This window comes from Mercenaria mercenaria, chromosome 15, assembly GCF_021730395.1.
Source record: "Mercenaria mercenaria strain notata chromosome 15, MADL_Memer_1, whole genome shotgun sequence".
NCBI lineage: Eukaryota > Metazoa > Mollusca > Bivalvia > Venerida > Veneridae > Mercenaria > Mercenaria mercenaria.
The window spans coordinates 15,982,687-16,002,606 of record NC_069375.1 but is presented as its reverse complement, the minus strand read 5'-3'; the positions used below and the strand labels follow the sequence as shown (position 1 = coordinate 16,002,606).

General features: G+C 35.5%; 1 protein-coding gene across 1 annotated transcript; it reads right to left on the bottom strand.

The window, feature by feature from the left end:
* Positions 1-11,133: 11,133 nt before the first annotated feature.
* Positions 11,134-13,658, bottom strand: LOC128548927 (tubulin alpha-1A chain-like). Its single transcript, XM_053524639.1, has 3 exons — positions 13,517-13,658; positions 12,755-12,977; positions 11,134-12,582 (listed from the first exon to the last, which is right to left on the bottom strand). The coding sequence occupies exons 1-3, from the start codon at positions 13,517-13,519 to the stop codon at positions 11,453-11,455; spliced, it is 1,356 nt and encodes a 451-aa protein (XP_053380614.1). The 5' UTR covers positions 13,520-13,658; the 3' UTR covers positions 11,134-11,452.
* Positions 13,659-19,920: the final 6,262 nt, after the last annotated feature.

Sequence of the window (19,920 nt, the reverse complement as noted above, 5' to 3'; positions counted from 1 at the left end):
TTATAGAGAGGCCGTCGTGGAAAAAGCAAAGGCAGTGTGAAGGGTATACGAAAGTCTAGATATCTGCTACAAACTGCCGTGCTGGTGAGTCCATGATATATGGTAATTCCTGATGATATGCGATCAAACCCATTGCTGGTTGAAATGACGTGATGGGGAATTGGATCCAGTATTTATACTCAATTCTCAAAATCTGAAACAGACACGATGAGAACCTGCTGCAAACGTGACATAGACATGTTAAGCACCGAAAGAACGTATTTATAACCTAATGCGGTGTTCTACAATGTGGTATGGACGTAGCATGTTATAGCACACAAGCGTAGATAAGTCGTAGTGAGAACTTTATTGACATAGCAAGAACGCAATAACAACCCAGTGACAGCGCAATGAGCATGCCATGCTGTCTTTCCCGTCCGCATCACGCTTGTACCATGCTTTACTAGGTTTTAGTTACATCATAACTACGTCCTTATTAAGTTCTTCCTGCTTCCTAATTCGACCACGTCCTCACTACTTTTGTTTTTAACATGTCCAAAGTTCGACCGTGTCCTCTACAGTTGTGGAGACCAAAATTATCATGTTCTTATCGGTGTATACTGTATCCCTTCTACATTGTACAAGTTCTTACTGCATCCTGTCAGTTTTTAGGATGTAGTTGGAACGTTGCTAAGTGTGATGGGGGTATACATTAGGAAAAGAATCTGTCATTTCTGCAAAAAAATGTGCTGTAATATCTATTTTTGGACATTTTTACTGAAATTAGAATATATTAGATAGGGACATATTAACTGCGAGTACTTGAGGATTTATCTAATGAGCACATGTATTCGAAACACAATTTTAATGTGTAGTGGGAACGTTGCTGAGTGTGCTGGGGGTATAAATTAGGAAAAGAATCTGTCATTTCTACAAAAAATGTGCTCTAATATCTATTTTTGGACATTTTTACTGAAATTAGAATATATTAGATAGGGACATATTAACTGTGAGTACTTAAGTATTTATCTAATGAGCACATGTATTCAAAAAAACAATTTTAATACCAATTTACTAGTTTAAGACAAGAAATAAATAACACTGTCTTATTTTAAAACAAAAGTAACAAGTACAGCTCGGCTTACCGGTGAATCAAGTTTTTAAATGCATTTTCTACACCTTCCTACAAACAAACTGTTCATGTAATATTTCTGTGGTATAGATGGAGGCTTTCGATACTCTTCCTTACAACAAAACATGTCAAGTAGCTGATCAACTATCTGTTCACACAAAGATTAGGGCTATAGTGTGCATTCCTGTATCGTCTGCCACACCTCTTGAACATACTAAAAAAGGTTGCCGATTAGGCCGGGCACATATGGGGGTCAGATGTTCTATCATTTTCCTAAAATTCCAAGTCAAGATAAATAAGGCTGACCAGAGGTATCTTTAATAAATTGGAACCTTTCCGGTAGTTTTTGCCTCAAGTACCTGAGTCTCGAACCAATAGCTCCTCAAGTGCATTTGCAACCTACATGTAGATAAAGGCTGTCGAAGGAAGTTTGTCAAAAGTGCTAAAATGCTCTGCACTGCCTTATGCAAGTTAACATAAGTCGTCACCAATCTCGTGCTTTTGTGTACTGACACAAGTATCTGACATGTACCTTATTTCAGATTTCAACTCACTGTGCAGAGTAATATATTTCGCAGAACAGTTATCGTTATATTTAATGTTATCCGTGAAAGCAACTTTTAATATTCTCAGCCTTACTCTTCTTTGTTACACAGTAAGCATTACATAATCAATGATTTATTATGCAGATATTGTGACTGCGGGTGCATAACAAGGATTCTTGTTTTATTTTATCCTGCTAGCCAGTCGCTATAATCTATTCTTGCATTTCGAAGTCCAAAACCGAAAGGGGCAGTTGTCGTACTTGGTGTCAATGGAACTACAATTTTATATAGAAACTAAGTTAATTGACCTTCACATTCTCCATAGTACCTACCATCTGTAAACAAGGTTTCATAAAGAAGTCTTTAGAATTTGTACTTCTGAAGTTATTTTAGAATCCGTCATTTGCCATAGGAACAAATTTAAATAACACTGGCATTTTCCACATTGCCATCTATCCATGAAACACGTATCACGTAAAAAATCTGCTGTAGTTTTAAAGTTATTGCAATCTCCCACTTTGCATGGCTGATGTATTGACATTTATATTGGGCAATTTATAAGCCCCCTCTGGCTTAACACTGGTGGGGAAATAACAACATTGTTTCACTATTCTGCTGCTAAGGGAATGCAAGTAATATAATATAAATTACATATAGTAAAACAAAACATTCTTTAAAATATGACAAAACACAATGATAATATTAAACTGAGTTTTAAAGGCTAGATTTTAGCCGTTACAATGGGAACAGAAAGAAATTAACATCATTTGAATTGTTATTTTTGCATTTGATGCAAATTTAGGATTTATTTTATTATATATATTTATATTTTGTGCATTTTGGGGATGAATGTAAATATAATGACCTTTCATTAGAATCTTGTAATATTGAGTTTTGGCGATCATTTTGGAAAATGGCTGCCGTATCGGCCATCTTGACAGATATCAAATGGGTCCCATGAAAAAAATGTTTTTTTTATGCTTTAATAAAAAGCTGTGCCAATTTTGGTGCTTTTCCCATTTTCTGAAGTATTTTGACATTTTCTGTTACGAATTGATCGGACTATAAGATATAAGCAATAGTAACAAAGATATAACAAAAACAAACGTTGCCGAAAAACTTTAACCTTAAAAATAACACCTTGGTGACCTTGACCTTGGGTATAATGGGCCCAGCCCCTGTACATACTTTGTTTGTATTTTGGACAATGTTTATTTGAAGTTACAATAAGATATAAGCAGTTTCAATTTAAAGTTAAAAAATAGACTTACCATTGTGAAGAATTGACAGCCTTTTCTACTGAACGTAATGATGTTGCGGAGATGAACTGACTGCACGTTGCTAGCGACGCCGTATTCTATATCGGGTTAGATTTATTCCATTCATCAATAAGTATACATCATATCAAAAACTTGTTATGTATTTTAGAAACATAAATTTCAGAATAAGAAATGATTCCCGTTCTGGTAGGCCTAAAACCTCTATTACAAAGGCAAACATTGCTGCTGTAAAAGCTGCGGCTGGATGTGCGATTGTCGGTGAAATATATAGCCAGTTGTACCGGCATATCAGAAGGCAGTGTGCAAACAATTCTGAAAAAGCATTTGGACCTGACAAAGGTTTGCGCCAGGTGGACACCTCATTTGCTCACTGGGGACCAAAAGAAATAACACATTATATGTGCCCAGGAACTTTTGAAAACATACAAAGGCTGTGATAGTCGGTTTATTTCTAACTTGCTAACAGGTGACGGAACCTGGGTGCACATGTTTGAGCCACAGAGAAGGGCTGAAAATAATCAATGGAAGCGAAAAATAAATGCTCCTGTATTGCCAAGAGAACCATAAGTTCGAAAAAAAATGTTGTTTGCAATTTTCTTTAATTATAGTGGGCCAGTCGTTCAAGTGCCTTGTCCATCTGGTCATACAGTCACTGGACGATTCTACAAGAACTCTGTACTGAAGAAAGCGAAAGCGTATTACAATAAGAAAAGTCTTAGCAAAGGATGGTCAGGAGTCCATCTTATATACGACAACGCCTCCATCACAAGATCACAAGTGTGAGGTTGTTAAGTCTTTTTTGGCTTCTGAAAAAGTGTGAAGTTGTAAACCATCCGCCGTATTCACCTGACCTGAGTCCCTGTGACTTTTTTCCAAGGCCTAGGAAATTGTTTTCTGGCAAGAAATATAAGTCCAGAAGTTCTCTTGGCAGCGCCATTTATCATTGTCTCCAACAGATACCAAACACAAAAAAAAGAAAGAAAAAAAGGACAATGCTTTTCGCGATTTGGTTAAAAAAGTTACAAAAAATGTGTTTCGGTAAAGGGGGGTAATAAAAATAATTTTGTTAAAACGTAGTACTTAAAAATCCGAACCCAATGACAGAACTTTTTGCAGGACTCTCGTACCTATATAGATTCTGTAAAAGAATGAAAAATAGGAAAATCCACAGGTCGCCCGACACGAAATAAAAGAAAATGTTGCCATCTCGGTTTGATTGAACCTGTTCATGGACGGTAGTAGAAATGCAAGCTACCGTCCACGCCCTCTAGCCGCTTTTATTATATATCTATATAAATTCTGTCACAAATACGGCTAGTATTTAACAAGTAAATATGAACAGGCAGAAAAAAATCCGTATTGTACCTTTTGTATTGTATGTTGCCGGACTACTTTCATTTAATATGCATGGCCTGACACAGTTCTATAAATATGACACATAAAAACTTCACTCAGTTCTGTTTTAACATCGACAAACATTGAAGACTGATGGAGGTATATTATAAAAGGGTCATTATGACTAGCTAGATCTGGGATTTTGTATTAGGCTCTCGTGGTTTGCATTTGCACGCCTCGTGAGATCCGATCTGGCAAAATCCACTTGAGCCGAACACAGCAATGCCTTGAAAACTGACATTTTGTTCAACCTGTATGTGGCAATTCCAAAACAATATGTCCATTTCTCTATCAAAAGGTCTAAGAAAGTTTTGTTAGTTCATTCTGATTTGAAACTTTTAAATCGTAGAATAGTTTGTATTTTCTTTCGTTTTTCATTTATTTTGCATTTAGGTTTTATGCTTACCATGCAGAATTTGAAATGGAAATCTACTTTGAGAATGAACGACGGAATGAGCATAAGGCAATATTTAGTGTGAAGTGAATCGAAATATATTAGACTTATTAATTAGTATACATGGTTATTCCCTCGAATGATATATAGTATTTCATGCATATTATAGAGAAGCATTTTGAATTGAAAATTACTTAAAATCTTATTGATTCATCATAATCCACTACTGATGGTATCGTAGTTATAGACTCCACGACATAAGATAAGATAATTATTATAACTTATGATATACCGTAACGATGTATTCAATAAGATCAGCAGAGAGTTTGAATGATTTCTTTTCACCTGGTGATTTCTTTACGAATTGATTCTTCCCAAACATTCGAGCATATTTATACCTACTGTTGTAAACTAGTCACGTAAGTTAATGTTCAGTCTGAACATGTAGCACAAACACATAATTACAAATTGGTATTTTTTTTTGATTGAACAGAAGATGCAAACACTGTCAACCACTTGTTAAATAAATTTGTTACCTTTAAAAACCGAAAATGAAAGACCGAGTAGCACTCAATAACATAATTGTATTTAAAATTATAGTAGCACTTCAATCCATTTTGAAAAAGTCACAAAATACGATATAATAGATAACTGCATATTTATATTGGCTCATTCTTTTATGGTAGATTACAGCTACCTGAAACATGTTCCAAACTGCATTTTGAAAGTGACTTGCGAGATAGATATTCAAACACGTATTCTACGATGGACAGATGTTTAAAGAGGCACAGAACTCTGTGAAAGGCGCTTAATTTTTACAGGACGAATACAATGACCATCTGTGTATAAGTGGTTTGTTAATCTCATTTCTACATCATATCAGTAAAAAGAAGATTCTTACAAAAGTGATCTTGCGAGCCTTAGTGTAATGGAAACTCATGTGTAGGTATACCTTTCTCAAACCTTAGTGTAATGGAAACTTATGTGTAGGTATACCTTTCTCAAACCTTAGTCTAATGGAAACTTGTGTAGGTATACTTTTCTCAAACCTTAGTGTAATGGAAACTCATGTGTAGGTATACTTTTCTCAAACCTTAGTGTAATGGAAACTCATGTGTAAGTATACCTTTCTCAAACCTTAGTGTAATGGAAACTCATGTGTAGGTATACTTTTCTCAAACCTTAGTGTAATGGAAACTCATGTGTAGGTATACCTTTCTCAAACCTTAGTGTAATGGAAACTTATGTGTAAGTATACTTTTCTCAAACCTTTGCTTTAAAACTTTACGTCTTCTTCCTAGCTTTTTGACAAAACAATGACGTTATTGTATTTTTATGACATGTTTATGTATTAAACTCAAATTAGCAAAATTCAATACGTTTAGGCAGTGTAATTGCATGGCAACACTCAGAAAAGTTTGAAATATTAGCAAAAAAGAATTAAACAAAACAAAACAAAACAAAACAGCAGCAACAACAATAACAAAAAAAAAAACCAAAAAAAAAAAAATACCAAAAAAAAAAAAACCCAAACAAAACAAACAAACAACAACAACTAAGTGTTGTTAAGTGTATATTTGAAACTTTCTTTATCCGTTTCTACTTATCAAGTACATACAAGAATGGACAAGTTAATTTTGATGAAAGAAAACAAGTTTAAGCATTACGCCAGATATCTAGACATTTATTTACTGTAACAATATGGTAGTCTGGTCACGAAGAACCACCCAGGGTACGCTCTAGATCTTGTGGAAAGTAATCGATAGTGATAAACGGACCGAATCTATAATTTACATTCAATTAATCCATCTGAATGCCGAATATTGAATGCTATATACTGATGAGGTCTGAATGTATAAGATACCACAGCGTTTGCAAAAATATGCTAGCATACTTAGCTAGCGTTCTTATTAAAATTATCAAACATCTTTTTGCAAGAGGTCATCACCGTACTGTTCTAAAACATGCCACGTATTCAGCGTTCAACCCTTAACCGTTGTTCACTTAGCTTTCCTCTTTGACTGTGTGATGATGGGACAGGAGACTCCATGGCAACTAGATCTTACATCCACTCTTGGTATGGACTGATTAGATACTTGTCTCCTATCCTGCTTAGCCGCTATGTGCGGTGGGTGATATATAGGCGGGTTTGTATTGCGATCCCAAATGGATTTAACAAATCAATTAAAGCCAACGTCACCACCTCTGGCGTCGAGAGTTAGTGCGTGTATTTGTCTGCGTTGGTATAAATAATTCGTCAGTGCAAATTATATTTAAAAATTAATGCTGGTTTGAAATATTCATATTTCGAGAGGTGAACAATTTTCATATCACCCTCTCAGGAATGCAATATTTATTTTTTTTATACCGAATAGATAAAAAGATCTAAACATTTACTGGAAAATCAACATAATGATTTAAATGATTTATTTAACACTTAAAAAGTAATTACTAACCAAAAAATGAAGACAGAATTCTTTATTTGTTAGCACTCAGAAATTGTGGCGACAATGCTGTTAATAAGACTTTTTTGACAGATTTAGTTGAAACGTTTAAATATTGCATCAAAGCTGAAAATCGACTGCAGTAACATTAAAAAAAACGGCGATAAATTTTCTTATTTTTAAACGAAACATACAAATATGAGCACTAATTTTCTTAGTTAGATCATTTCCAATCTGAAGGGGATAGTTTTGATTCAATATGTGATAAAAATTTGTTTTCGAAATTTTTGGCACGTAGAACAAATCTTTAAAAAAGAAAAATCGGCCGTGTTCACACATGCATGAACACCAGAAAAGGTAATTCAGTCCTAAAGTGTATAAGGGCCTCGTCTGAAAATTTATCGTCTCAGTCTTTTAATCAATGCGCAAGTATCAATCTCTCCACGGGAGATATGAAAAAAAATATCACACGCGCAGAAAAACAAAATAGCGCTGTTGCGCATGTGATATGAAATTATGGACCTTATCACAAGCGCAGAAATTGAAAATAACGATTTTGCGCATAAGATATAAAATCACTGGGGAATATGATATATTATTCAAGTTAAATTAATGGGAAATTTGCATTGGGCATTTATGTGAGGTATAATAAAAAAGAATGTTCCACGCGTACGTGAAAAAATGGCGGTACATGTAAGAATCTTACAAATGCCTACAAATGGAAATGTGTTTAATTGTACATGTATATGAGGGTACAACATGCGCAGATGGTATGCATAATTCGCCAAACACTTCAATTTTTACAGTATATAAAAAAAATTATAATGTATAATACATTGTTGTTCATTAACAGCCTAAAATCTGAGATAGTTGTAAACTTGGACTGTGCTCCGGATGTGTAATGGACAATTAGAAACAAGTCATGTTTCAGACTTCAATGGCAGTAATCAATACATTACTTACCAACTTCTTCAGCAGGGACGCCACTACCTTAACTTAAAAAAAAGGTTTACTAAACTTCAGCTATGGTACTTCAAGTTTTCTTTAAATTCAAAAGTAGCCTAAAGAAAGACAACAGGTGCTTCGATGGGCGAGTGTTTATGTCGCTTACCCCTCACCGAGCCTCTCTCCGGGCGTTGAATTCTTCATGTAAGGAAGCCATCCAGCTGGCTTACGGAATGTCGGCGGTTCTACCCAGGTGTCCGCCCATGATGAAATAATTATGCACGGAGGGGCACCTGTGATCTTCCTCCATCGTTAAAGCGGGAAAGTCGCCATATGACCTATTCTTGTATCACAGCGACTTCAAGCCCAACAAAAATAAAACAAGGAAAGACATTTCTATTACAAGGTATATAAAATTTGATTTTCACGGAGATGCTGATTTATGGCAGTTTTCCAACTTTATACAATTAAAAGAGGTTTCCATCGGACAATTATGATATACAAAGAATGGCTATTGTTCAGTTTTTCATACAGTTAAACACTACGCTTTCTTCTGATTGTGTCTGACGGAACAGGTAGAAAATTATATGCCATACATGTTATGACTTTTCTGCGGAAATGTAAGGACTATTTCGGGGGCGACTGTTTACTGTTGCTTGTAGGCATATGGTATTAAGATAATCTTAACCGTATTGCTCACCCTGGGGATAATCACCCCCAAAATAAAAAATGCTACTAGTATATGGTTACTAAAGAGTTAGTTCTTCGGGAGGAATTCGTTATTATCGAGGCTAAAATATCTTCATTTATTCGAAAGATTTTGGTGGTCCTTTTGCTCAATTAAGTTATATTGGCAGGTAAATAAGGTTACCTTCCCTTTAGAAATGTGCATGCTTTCCTCTTTGATTGTGTTTGACGGAACAGGTGGAGGACTCTATGATTAGTAGTTCTTAAATCCCACCAGGACTGAGCTATTATGATTTCCGTCTTCTGGCCTATTTCGTCGGGTCCTTAAGGGTGTTTCCCTTGTTGCTCTGTCTTTTGCAAAGGCAATGAGTACATGCGTTTTAGGTTCTTAAGAACTGCATATGTATATATACAAGAGCATTTTTGTGTTTTACATTACATGCCTTCTGTTGCCTTTACGTATGTTAGGGTTTCACCTGGCAGGGATAATTTTATTTACACTGTCTTGTGACTTTGGAACATGGTTGGGGTAAGAGTGAGGTTAGGTGCAACATAAACCGGTTTAAACTCCCCAGTGGTGGTTTTGCCACTGATCGTTCGAAGGCGGTGCTCCACTGTGTTCCGGTATTTGTTTGTTTTGTCCCTCTGTGTGTGTGTGTGTGTGTGTGTGTGTGCGTGTGTGTGTGTGTGTGGTGTGTGCGAGTGTTGTTCGTGTGTGCCTTTGGGGAGGCTGCGTTTTCGGAACGTTACTTTCCATGTTGGATATTATTCCTTGTATTTCTGTACGTGGGTTACCGGATGTATGTGTGTTTCCGTCTTGAGTTGTTGAACTGAAGATGCGAGCAACAACTATCTTTTAAAAAAGATAGTCATTGCATTTTAAATCAGTCTATATAACACAAAGTTCTATGTCTGCTTCCACGATCATACTGTCCAAATAATTTAATCTGCCTAAACACCGAGCTTGATTATCAGTTACGGTCTTCAATGGATACATTTTCAAAACTTAGTATTTAAAACCCCTGATTATTCTTCCTGAGGTGATTATATTCAGACAATCAAGTGTAACAACTTTAACCTACTTTTATTCCGTCCAGGAGTGGAAAAGTTTGTAGTGTTGTTCACATTCTTTATTGGCTTCTTTCAGGTAAAATTTTAGTATTACATTTGTAAGCATATAATTCTCTTTCAAGATTTTTTATGAGTTTTAGAATCTTGGCCAGTCTTAGATTTTATTTAGATACAACATCTTTCAAAATGTTGAAAGTGGACTTAACTTACACTGCATTCTATTGAATTTATCAACATGTTGAGTCTTTTGTTAAAGACTATTATTGGTGAAATTTCAAAATGATTGGAAGACTGTGGATGCAGCAGGATGATCATTTTTCAAATACCATATTGTTTTGTTTTATATGGAAAAATATATACGTCTTTGGTAAATTTCACATGGAAGAAAAATCAACTGGAAAGCCCGAGTTTGATATTTTAGGTACCATCCCTATACAATGTAGTTTTACAGAATGTTATAATAGAAGTGAATTTCTGGTCACACACTACCAGTCAAAAATGTTTCAAGTATATGAAAAATATATTTTAAGGCAAATATATTGTATGTATATGTAACATTACAGGAAAGTCGCTACGTGAATGCAGTTATAAGTTGATGGTGTGTGACGACTTTTAGAAATATATGCACCGTGTTTTGGTAAAGGTCCGTTCGAATGCACTCAACTGTTACTGATTTCAACATTTGTTTTTGCCAGAACTGAAATAAAAGTTTGCCACTTGTGATAATCGTGTGCTACGGCACAATAAAATGAATACAGAAAAGGGTTATTTTAACTGGGAATATTTATGAAACATACTCAGGAAGTAGCTAAATAAAATGATATGTAGAATTGTAGATTCACTAAATCTATACAGAAAAATATCGTTTTTTATTTTCCCAAAGATAATTGAGGTAAAGACATCCCTTATCTTTTAAACCTAATAATTGAACAGCCAGTAAGAGCTAAACATTAGTAAGAGAGGTTGCGTGTACTTATGCACGTGTAGTAAATCAATAGATATTATAATAAGCATCTGCTAGAATTGTTTTATCGAATCGTACACATTTAAAACGTGTAAGGTACTATATCGAAACTCTTCTCTTTATCAGCCTCTACTAATCTCATCGAATATTAAAGTTTTCACTGCGACATTGTTAGATATTACCTTATGATTGTAAAACCATGTTGAAATACATTTGCGAACACGAAATAATTGAATTTTTAAAGTTATTGGTAACACTCTAGTTCTATGAATCGAATCATTAGATCCACAACTAGTATTCAAAAGTTTCCAGTTATCTATTTAGCATCAGCGGTCAGCAGTGTAAAGACAAAATAGATATAATGAAAAAATATATATTTGCTATACACAATACAATAGTTAATGTCAACAATTTTAATCGTGTATCATAAAATGTTTATAAGCATATAATAATTAAATCTTTCCTTGTTCATATCACTGCCAAAGTATTTAAATCGTAACCTGTTCCTCCTGGCTTCCGTCTTTGTCTTGTAACAATGAACTTAATATTCCACTCCTTCCATTTCCCACTCACCCTGACAGGATTAAACTCCAGATGGAACAAGTCTTTAAATATTCTAATATTCTTCTCCTTCTTCCTCGCCTTCCGCATCCACACTGTCAACTCCGACCTCCTCGTAGTCCTTCTCGAGGGCAGCCAAATCTTCACGAGCCTCGGAGAACTCTCCTTCCTCCATACCCTCACCAACGTACCAATGAACAAACGCTCTCTTAGCATACATCAAGTCAAACTTGTGGTCAAGACGAGCCCAGGCCTCGGCAATAGCGGTTGTGTTGCTCAACATGCATACAGCACGCTGGACTTTGGCAAGATCACCTCCCGGTACGACAGTTGGTGGCTGGTAGTTGATGCCGACCTTAAATCCAGTTGGACACCAGTCAACAAACTGAATAGTTCTCTTGGTCTTGATGGTAGCAATGGCGGCATTGACATCTTTGGGGACAACATCACCTCTGTACAACATGCAACAGGCCATATACTTGCCATGACGAGGATCACACTTTACCATCTGGTTGGCTGGCTCGAAACATGCGTTCGTGATTTCAGACACGGACAGTTGTTCATGGTATGCCTTCTCAGCGGAGATAACGGGGGCGTATGTGGCGAGAGGGAAGTGAATACGTGGGTATGGTACCAAGTTGGTCTGGAACTCAGTCAAGTCGACGTTGAGGGCGCCATCAAATCTCAGAGAGGCAGTGATTGAGGAAACAATCTGGCCAATCAGTCTGTTTAAATTGGTATACGTTGGTCTCTCGATGTCCAAATTACGGCGACAGATGTCGTAGATAGCCTCGTTATCAACCATGAAGGCGCAATCAGAGTGCTCTAGGGTTGTATGGGTGGTAAGGATGGAATTGTATGGTTCAACGACTGCCGTAGACACCTGTGGAGCGGGGTAAATGGCGAATTCCAGTTTAGATTTCTTTCCGTAGTCGACGGAGAGGCGTTCCATGAGAAGAGAGGCAAATCCAGAACCAGTACCACCACCGAAAGAGTGGAAGATCAAAAAGCCCTGAAGACCAGTACATTGATCAGCAAGTTTACGGATCCTGTCGAGAACCAAGTCAATGATCTCTTTCCCGATGGTGTAGTGACCACGGGCGTAGTTGTTGGCGGCGTCCTCTTTACCGGTGATTAGCTGTTCAGGATGGAACAGCTGACGATAGGTGCCAGTACGAACCTCATCTAAAATGAATATTTATCATATTAGCGTTAAGCAATTTTCAAAGTCTTACCTTCAAATGACATTCAGTATAGCTTTGTGTTTAATTCAGACATACATTTAATGATAATCTAAGCGCTATATTATAATAGTTTTGTATGTAGTTTACACATCATTAATTCAAATAATACATACCGACTACCGTTGGTTCCAGATCCACAAAAACAGCTCTGGGAACGTGTTTCCCGGCTCCAGTTTCACTGAAGAATGTATTAAAGGAATCATCTCCGCCTCCGATAGTCTTGTCACTTGGCATCTGACCGTCGGGCTGGATCCCGTGCTCGAGACAGTACAATTCCCAACAGGCATTGCCGATCTGGACCCCGGCTTGGCCAATATGGATGGAGATACATTCACGCTGTCAGTTACAAATATATAGGAATTCAAAATATACACAGACGATTTAACAGTTATTCCTATATACTCCTTGTTTCCGTAGGAACCGGTTAAAGAAGTATCTTTACATTTTCAAGTTACTTTTTGTATTAAGAATTCGTAAAAATGCAAAGTAAGATTCATCTAAATTGTCTATTAACGATTGGCAAAATCTAGCGGAATCAACGTCCCCGCACAGCTTTTAATGCTCTCATTGTGAAAACAGGTGCATTTGCATCCATTTCTTTAGTTCTTCACTTTTTAAAAGGCAAAATGTAAAACTATCACACAATGATATTAATAGTGAAAACCTCTATTTTTAGGCAAACTTGTTGTCATAGGTAAGACCAATGTTTCAAAAACACTTGTGGTAATCTTCTAGAACTCTAATATCCAATATATCATAGAACTTAGATATTATCATTATGTACAAATCAAATTAATTACCATTTATTATGGAAACGCAGAAAATGGCAAAAATAAAGGAAAAATAAACGTTGATAGTTTATTAAACGGACTTACCATTCTGACGGAATAAAGAGTAGAAACTTTCCCTTTAGATGTGAAGATGCTAATAAGGAAAAACTTATGACGCGTTGCTAACGATGATGTCTGATATATAGTAGCTGTATAGGCAGTGTATACTTCACGCCAAAACTTTCAACTTCCATAACTATAGATCAATATAAATCAATCCATGGGAAAACGGATGTAATAACTGACCATGCAGTCAAAGTTTCGACTTGAAATTTTGCGAGTTTTACATATATCACGTTGTTATAAACGCGTCGTGTTATATTGTATGGATTCGATTGAAATGTTTCTAGCTATTTATTGCATACAATTAATGCAATGGGTCTCTTTTCCTTTTTCTGTTTGAGAGTTTTAATCAGTTAGAAAAATACACAATAAATGGGGAAAAACTCGAGAATTGGTAGACAGTCTATAAAATTAAACAATGATAGGCAGTGTTTGAGATCGACTATGAGTAAACAGTTTACAAAATAGAAAATGGATAGACAGTTAATGAAAGTTAGTCTGTCAAATTGAAAATGAGTAGACAGTCTATAAAATCCAGAATGGATAGACATTCTGTTGTTGAGAATGGGTAGATAGTCTATAAAATCAAAAGTAGGTGGACAGTTTATACAATTGAGTACAAGATGAAAAGTAGACAAGTCTATAAAATCGATTGAGAATTGGTGTGGGTAGACGTCTAAAATCTCTGCACAGATTTGTTTTTCGCAAAGTATACGAAACACACGGTCCTTCGTTGTAGCAACCAACATACATTATAAAGGTTCTCATCTGCTGATTGAATTAGATAAAAGTAAATCTATTTAGGAGCTCCTTTACAATTTCTTTTAACACTTTTATAACGGTCTGGTGGTCATGTAAATTTTTATTGACTATTAGGTATTTTATCAATGTACTTAGTTTGAAACTCGGCATCAGTTCAAAGCTTTGGTGAATGTGAGACCTGAGGTCTAGATTACAACATTCAGTGTAAAAAATCTTACCTGAACGGATTAAATTTTATATAGACTTTAATAGAAATTATCCTACCTGATTGCTTAAGAAACTTAATAAGGTATAATGGGAGTTAAACAAATTTGCTTTTTCATATGTGTGTTTTGAATTTTGATTTCAAAACATCATCTGCATACGAAATACGAGGACTTAAAATAACTAAACATATTTTTTATTGAACTTTCAATTTTTCCAATAATCGGTATTATCGATTTTTGACACGTTAAATAAAGAAGGATAAATTCGATTTATTCGTTATATCTTTTAAACGGTTTAAAATAACGATTTTGCCCCTGCGGCAATCGTTGATTTAATCTGTCCTCTAAATGATGATATAATTTTAGAAATTGTAAGTTTATTATTTCACTTACCTTTTGGACCGTTTATATTACCACCCTTATTAGCTCGTCTTTTACTCGCACGTCGTCGTTTGTTAATGTTTTTAATAAAGTAAAATATCTCTGTACTATTAAAGCTATTATCAAAGTCTACAGCAGGAGAAACAATCCCCATAACTCTGATTTGAATTTTGATGGAGTTATGCTCCTTTTTGACGTAACGTTTTTGTTAAAGTTTTTGATAAAGTCAAATATCTCTGTTACTATCAAAGCTATTGACTTGAAACTTAAAATAGTTATTTACTATCAAAGTCTGCACCAGGAGAAACAATCCAACAATCCCATAAACTCTGATTTGAAGTTTTACAGAGTTACGTCCCTTTTTGACTTAGATTTTCTAGTAAAAATTTTTGATTAAGTCAAATATCTCTATTACTATCAAAGCTATTGACTTGAAACCTAAAATATAGTAATGGGCAAATCAGTTAGATTTGCCAACCGATTAATCGGCATAATCGGACAAGCCAACCGATTCGATTTATCATACATAATCGGATAATCGGTTATTTTAGTTGCATATCTATAAATTTACTTCACAGTGTATGTTTTATATCATTACTTAAGAAAGAATAATACACATTAAGTATCCTATTTATATTGTATCCCTTTATTAACACGTGTAAGTTAACAGCGTAAAAGTAAAATATTTGTGAAGATAGTAAACTTCAAATCAGGTACTAGTCCTAATTTCACTAGAGTGCAGACAGACAGTATTAATCTAGTCGTTATTGTGTTATTAAATCAAAAATTATTGGAGTTCAGCAAAAAAGTAATAACGATTTATCATTTCTTAGTTAACGACTGGAATGTTTTCAATCCCACAAAATCAAAAATTGAAAATACTTTTGCTTGCGTAAGTCGTAAGGCATGCTATGCGTACTGCCATACTAATATCCAGAGTTTGGGATGATGGTTTTCCCGGCTTAATTTTGTAAAAGCCATATATCTATCAAAATCTGAGTGATCATAGATGACTTCGAGTTCTTCCTAGAGGAATAAGGTCAGTAATTCGGTTGAAAATGTGCTTCCGTGGTGTAGAAAAAAGTCCATAATAAATAGATCCGAATTTTCCCATTTTCTGCGCAAATTCGTGTAGAACGAGTGCTTTAATCACACTTTTTTGCTACTAGAATACATTCTACATGACATGAGACGGTTTTCATGTTCATACAATCCACATGACAAGTTTTGCAGATCGAAACCGGAAGTAGATGTTTATTGCGCGAAGGAGAGCAAATATGCGCCATTTTTAGGGTAGCAGACCACAACTGACTGGCATTTCACTAGGAACTATTCAACCCCCTATTTTCTTTTTATTTTTTCGTTAATTTGTGATAGAACTTTCATGAAAAATTGGTGTAGGAGTAAGTGATGTTCTCTAAAGATACGTAAAGACGACATGAAGTTGTCGTTTTTATATGAAACAAAGAAGGATTTGAATTACTGACCTTTAACCTAGACGTTGGAGGAAGCCATTTTTGCAAAAGAGTAGTTTCCCTTGGCGTAACTGCCCCAAAGATCCGTAAATACCAGAAAGAAAAAGGTCAGAAACAACTAAATTATCCGTTTAAGGTACAGGCAATACAAAATGCCGAGAGACCGAAAACAAAGAAGGCAGTACGTTCATTCTTAGTGTAGTCGGATTTTACAGGAAGTTTATTCAAATTTTTGCCGCCATTGCAGTTTCCCTCACAGATTTTACGAAAAAGTTTCAGCCAAATCTTGTAAGGTGAAACTTAGCAATTCCAGGTTGATGAGATGGGCCTTGGCATTGCAGCCATATAGGATCAGTATTAGTGCAATTCCTGGTAGAGACAATGTAGGTGCAGATTATTTGAGTAGAGTGTAGATAGGTGACTATATTATATGGTGTACAGACAGGGACAGTTTTTGTTTTTTATAGTATGTCATTTTATTACTGCACTTGATTAAAAGGTCCCCGCCAATAAATAAATGCTTTGCATCGGACCAGTAGCTGTGCTTAATTGTAATAAAAAGATACTGTTCCAAGAATCAATTTTCTACGTTGGACCAGCTGCAATACTTTATCGTCATCTCAAGATCTATCTTTCTGGAATAAGGTTACTCTGCCTAACCGTGACCTCACTGTCTCTGTCTCTTTGTCGCTCTGTCTCTCGCTCTCTCTCCGGCGGGGCTCAAACTCCGGAACTCTCGTCGAGGATCCAGAGGTGAACGCTCTTCCAATGGGATATAATTGCACACGATTCCACTTTCAGTGAATTCATCTAGTCTAGAGCGCCCGCCGCCAGTGCGGAAGGTCGCGACTTTGTATGACGTACCGTTTGGGTCAAAAGTCTGAAATCGCTCCAGCAATACCATATTACACGGTTAGCGTGTAAATTTACACGCTTACCGAGTATTTCAATCGGTAGATCTATAAAAGTACACGCTCACCGTGTACTTTTACGCGTTAACCGGGTAAAATATACGCTTAGCGTACAAATTTATACGCTTAGCGCGTATCGCTCGTTTGAGTTACACTTTTAAATAAATTAGCCAATCAAAATACATGTTACAAAGGAAGATATTTATAAAGTTTATGATTGAATTATTACTTTTAAGGAAACATACATAATATTTTCATTATATTACGAATTGTTTTGCCACTGTAAAGATGATTTCAGTCAAATAACTCATTCTACAGTATATACGCTTTGATTACAGCCATGTATATTTTTTATCATATATTACCTGAAAAGCCTGCTTTATCCTTATTTTCGTCAGAAAAGAACAAGCATTTCCAGTCTAATTCCACACATCATACACATATAAAACTTGTACTTTACATTTTAAAATGTCATTTGTTATCATATATCTATTTCACTGAAGTTGCTGTTTTAAGTGATCTACCGGAAATCATCACGTAACTATCTACATCTACATCTACATCTTTCACCCAACCGTCGATTTCCGACTATCACTGGGCGGCGCTGTCAGAGAAACAGTTGTTAAAGAAATGATATGTTACAATGTTAAAATAATAAAAGATAAAAAAGACAGTATGCTACAGATAAAATGGGGCAGAGGCAATAGAATTACATACTGACCACCGCCAGCCTCTCTCTATAGATACTGAGACTGGGGCTAGATTTAACATAAGTTGGTAGGGAGTTCCAGAGACGGATGGTCCTTGGGAAGTAGGAGTTAGAAAAGTACTGAGTGTGAGAAATGGGGATTAAGTAATTTAGGTTTCTAGTTGGAATAAGATGAGATTGGTCGACTGCAACTGTCTGGGTCCTTATTTTATAAAACATTACTAATGAGTTGTGTAACCTTCTATATTGGAGTGTATTCCATTCTAAAGTTTTTAGCATTTGTGTAACACTACTGGTGTAACTGTAGTCGTACATGACGTACCTAGCAGCTGACCTTTGGACATTTTCGACTTTGCTAGTGAGGGTTTTTTGCCAAGGATGCCAGACGCTTGAACAGTACTCAAGTTGAGGGCGGACATAGGTGTTATAGGCAGCAATTTTGACCTTTTTATTGTCAGTTTTCACATTCCGTTGTATGAAGCGAAGAGTGGAAGTTGTTTTGGAAGTGATATTGTCAATGTGTTTGGACCAGTTTAGATCTTTGGAAATGGTTATGCCTAGGTATTTAGCTGCCTCACAAGTTTTTAACTCTATGTTAGGCGTAAAAAAAAAATTGTTTGTTTCCGGTATCCCGACCTACCCTAAATTTTTGGCCCGACCCTAAATGTTTTTATGGCCTTGGAGAATAATTTTTTCAACTTTTTGACAAAAAGTTGCCAAACTGCACTTTTTATGCTTTAAACATGGTCAGTGATGTTAAAAATCAGCTTCCTGATGCTCTAAAGGCATAACCCCCTTATTTGTATTAATTTTTTGAGACAAAAATAATTTCCGAAAAGTCTCCCTTAATAAAAATAATTTCCAAAAAAAAAAAAAAAATTCCGACCTACCTACCCTAATTTTTTTGAGCATGTTACCGGAAACAAAGAATTTTTTTTTAGGCCTTATGAGTTATGCAAAATGACATAATAAAACACATGTCACCTAGGTTATCAAGATCCTTTCGAGGTTCCCTAATTAGAGCAGATCATAGAATTTACTAAGCATATAAGATGGTTTTGATATGATACAATTTAATGCCTTCGGTCATCAACGCCACTATATTTGAACGCACACGGATTAATATATCACGTGGCGGAGCTGTCTTGTGAAACGAAAATAAAATTTTCACAAGATATCTAGTATTCTAAAATCTGTAAGAATATATCTGGAAAATAAATGAACATTTATTTTTAAAACGATGAAAGTTTAGTAACAAAAAATGTAAATTCGTTAGATATAAATCAAGGACTTACTGATGGGAAATACCTGATATCTGGAACAATTGATACGTATTAGACCTTCCTGCTAATTCATAACTTTATCATGACATCACAGTACATTAGGGGTTCTAACTGACCAATCAGAGAGCTGCATTTTCGAGTACCTGCCAGTTTCCACTTGGGTATAACAAAGTATATTTACAATGAACATATAGTGACTTTAAAAATAAATAACACACTATTTTAGAAATCAAATTAAGATTTCACTCTGCACATGCCCCAGATGATGCTGCAAACAACAAAACTTCGAAGTTTCATTGAAATATTATATTGATTTAATATCTTTATTTTGTTGAAAGTTTGAGATTTTACACAGGGAGTCTATGATAAAGTCCGAGTAAAATGTAATCATTACCCAAGTGAAATAAGTATCATTCCGCAATGTCTTGGACATGTTAAAATTATGAATATAAATCTATAATTTTTTATTTCTTATATTCACATGCTGGATCATTTTCATATCGAAAATGTATCGTTCGCAAAGTCATTATCCGTAATTTAATAGATTATAATTATGATAGAGCTGAATTCCGCAAAATAAAAAAAATATAGAACAAGATTTCAAGTCTAGAACACCCTTCCCTGCTACCCGCCCCCGCCCCCTCCAGCCCCGCCTCTCC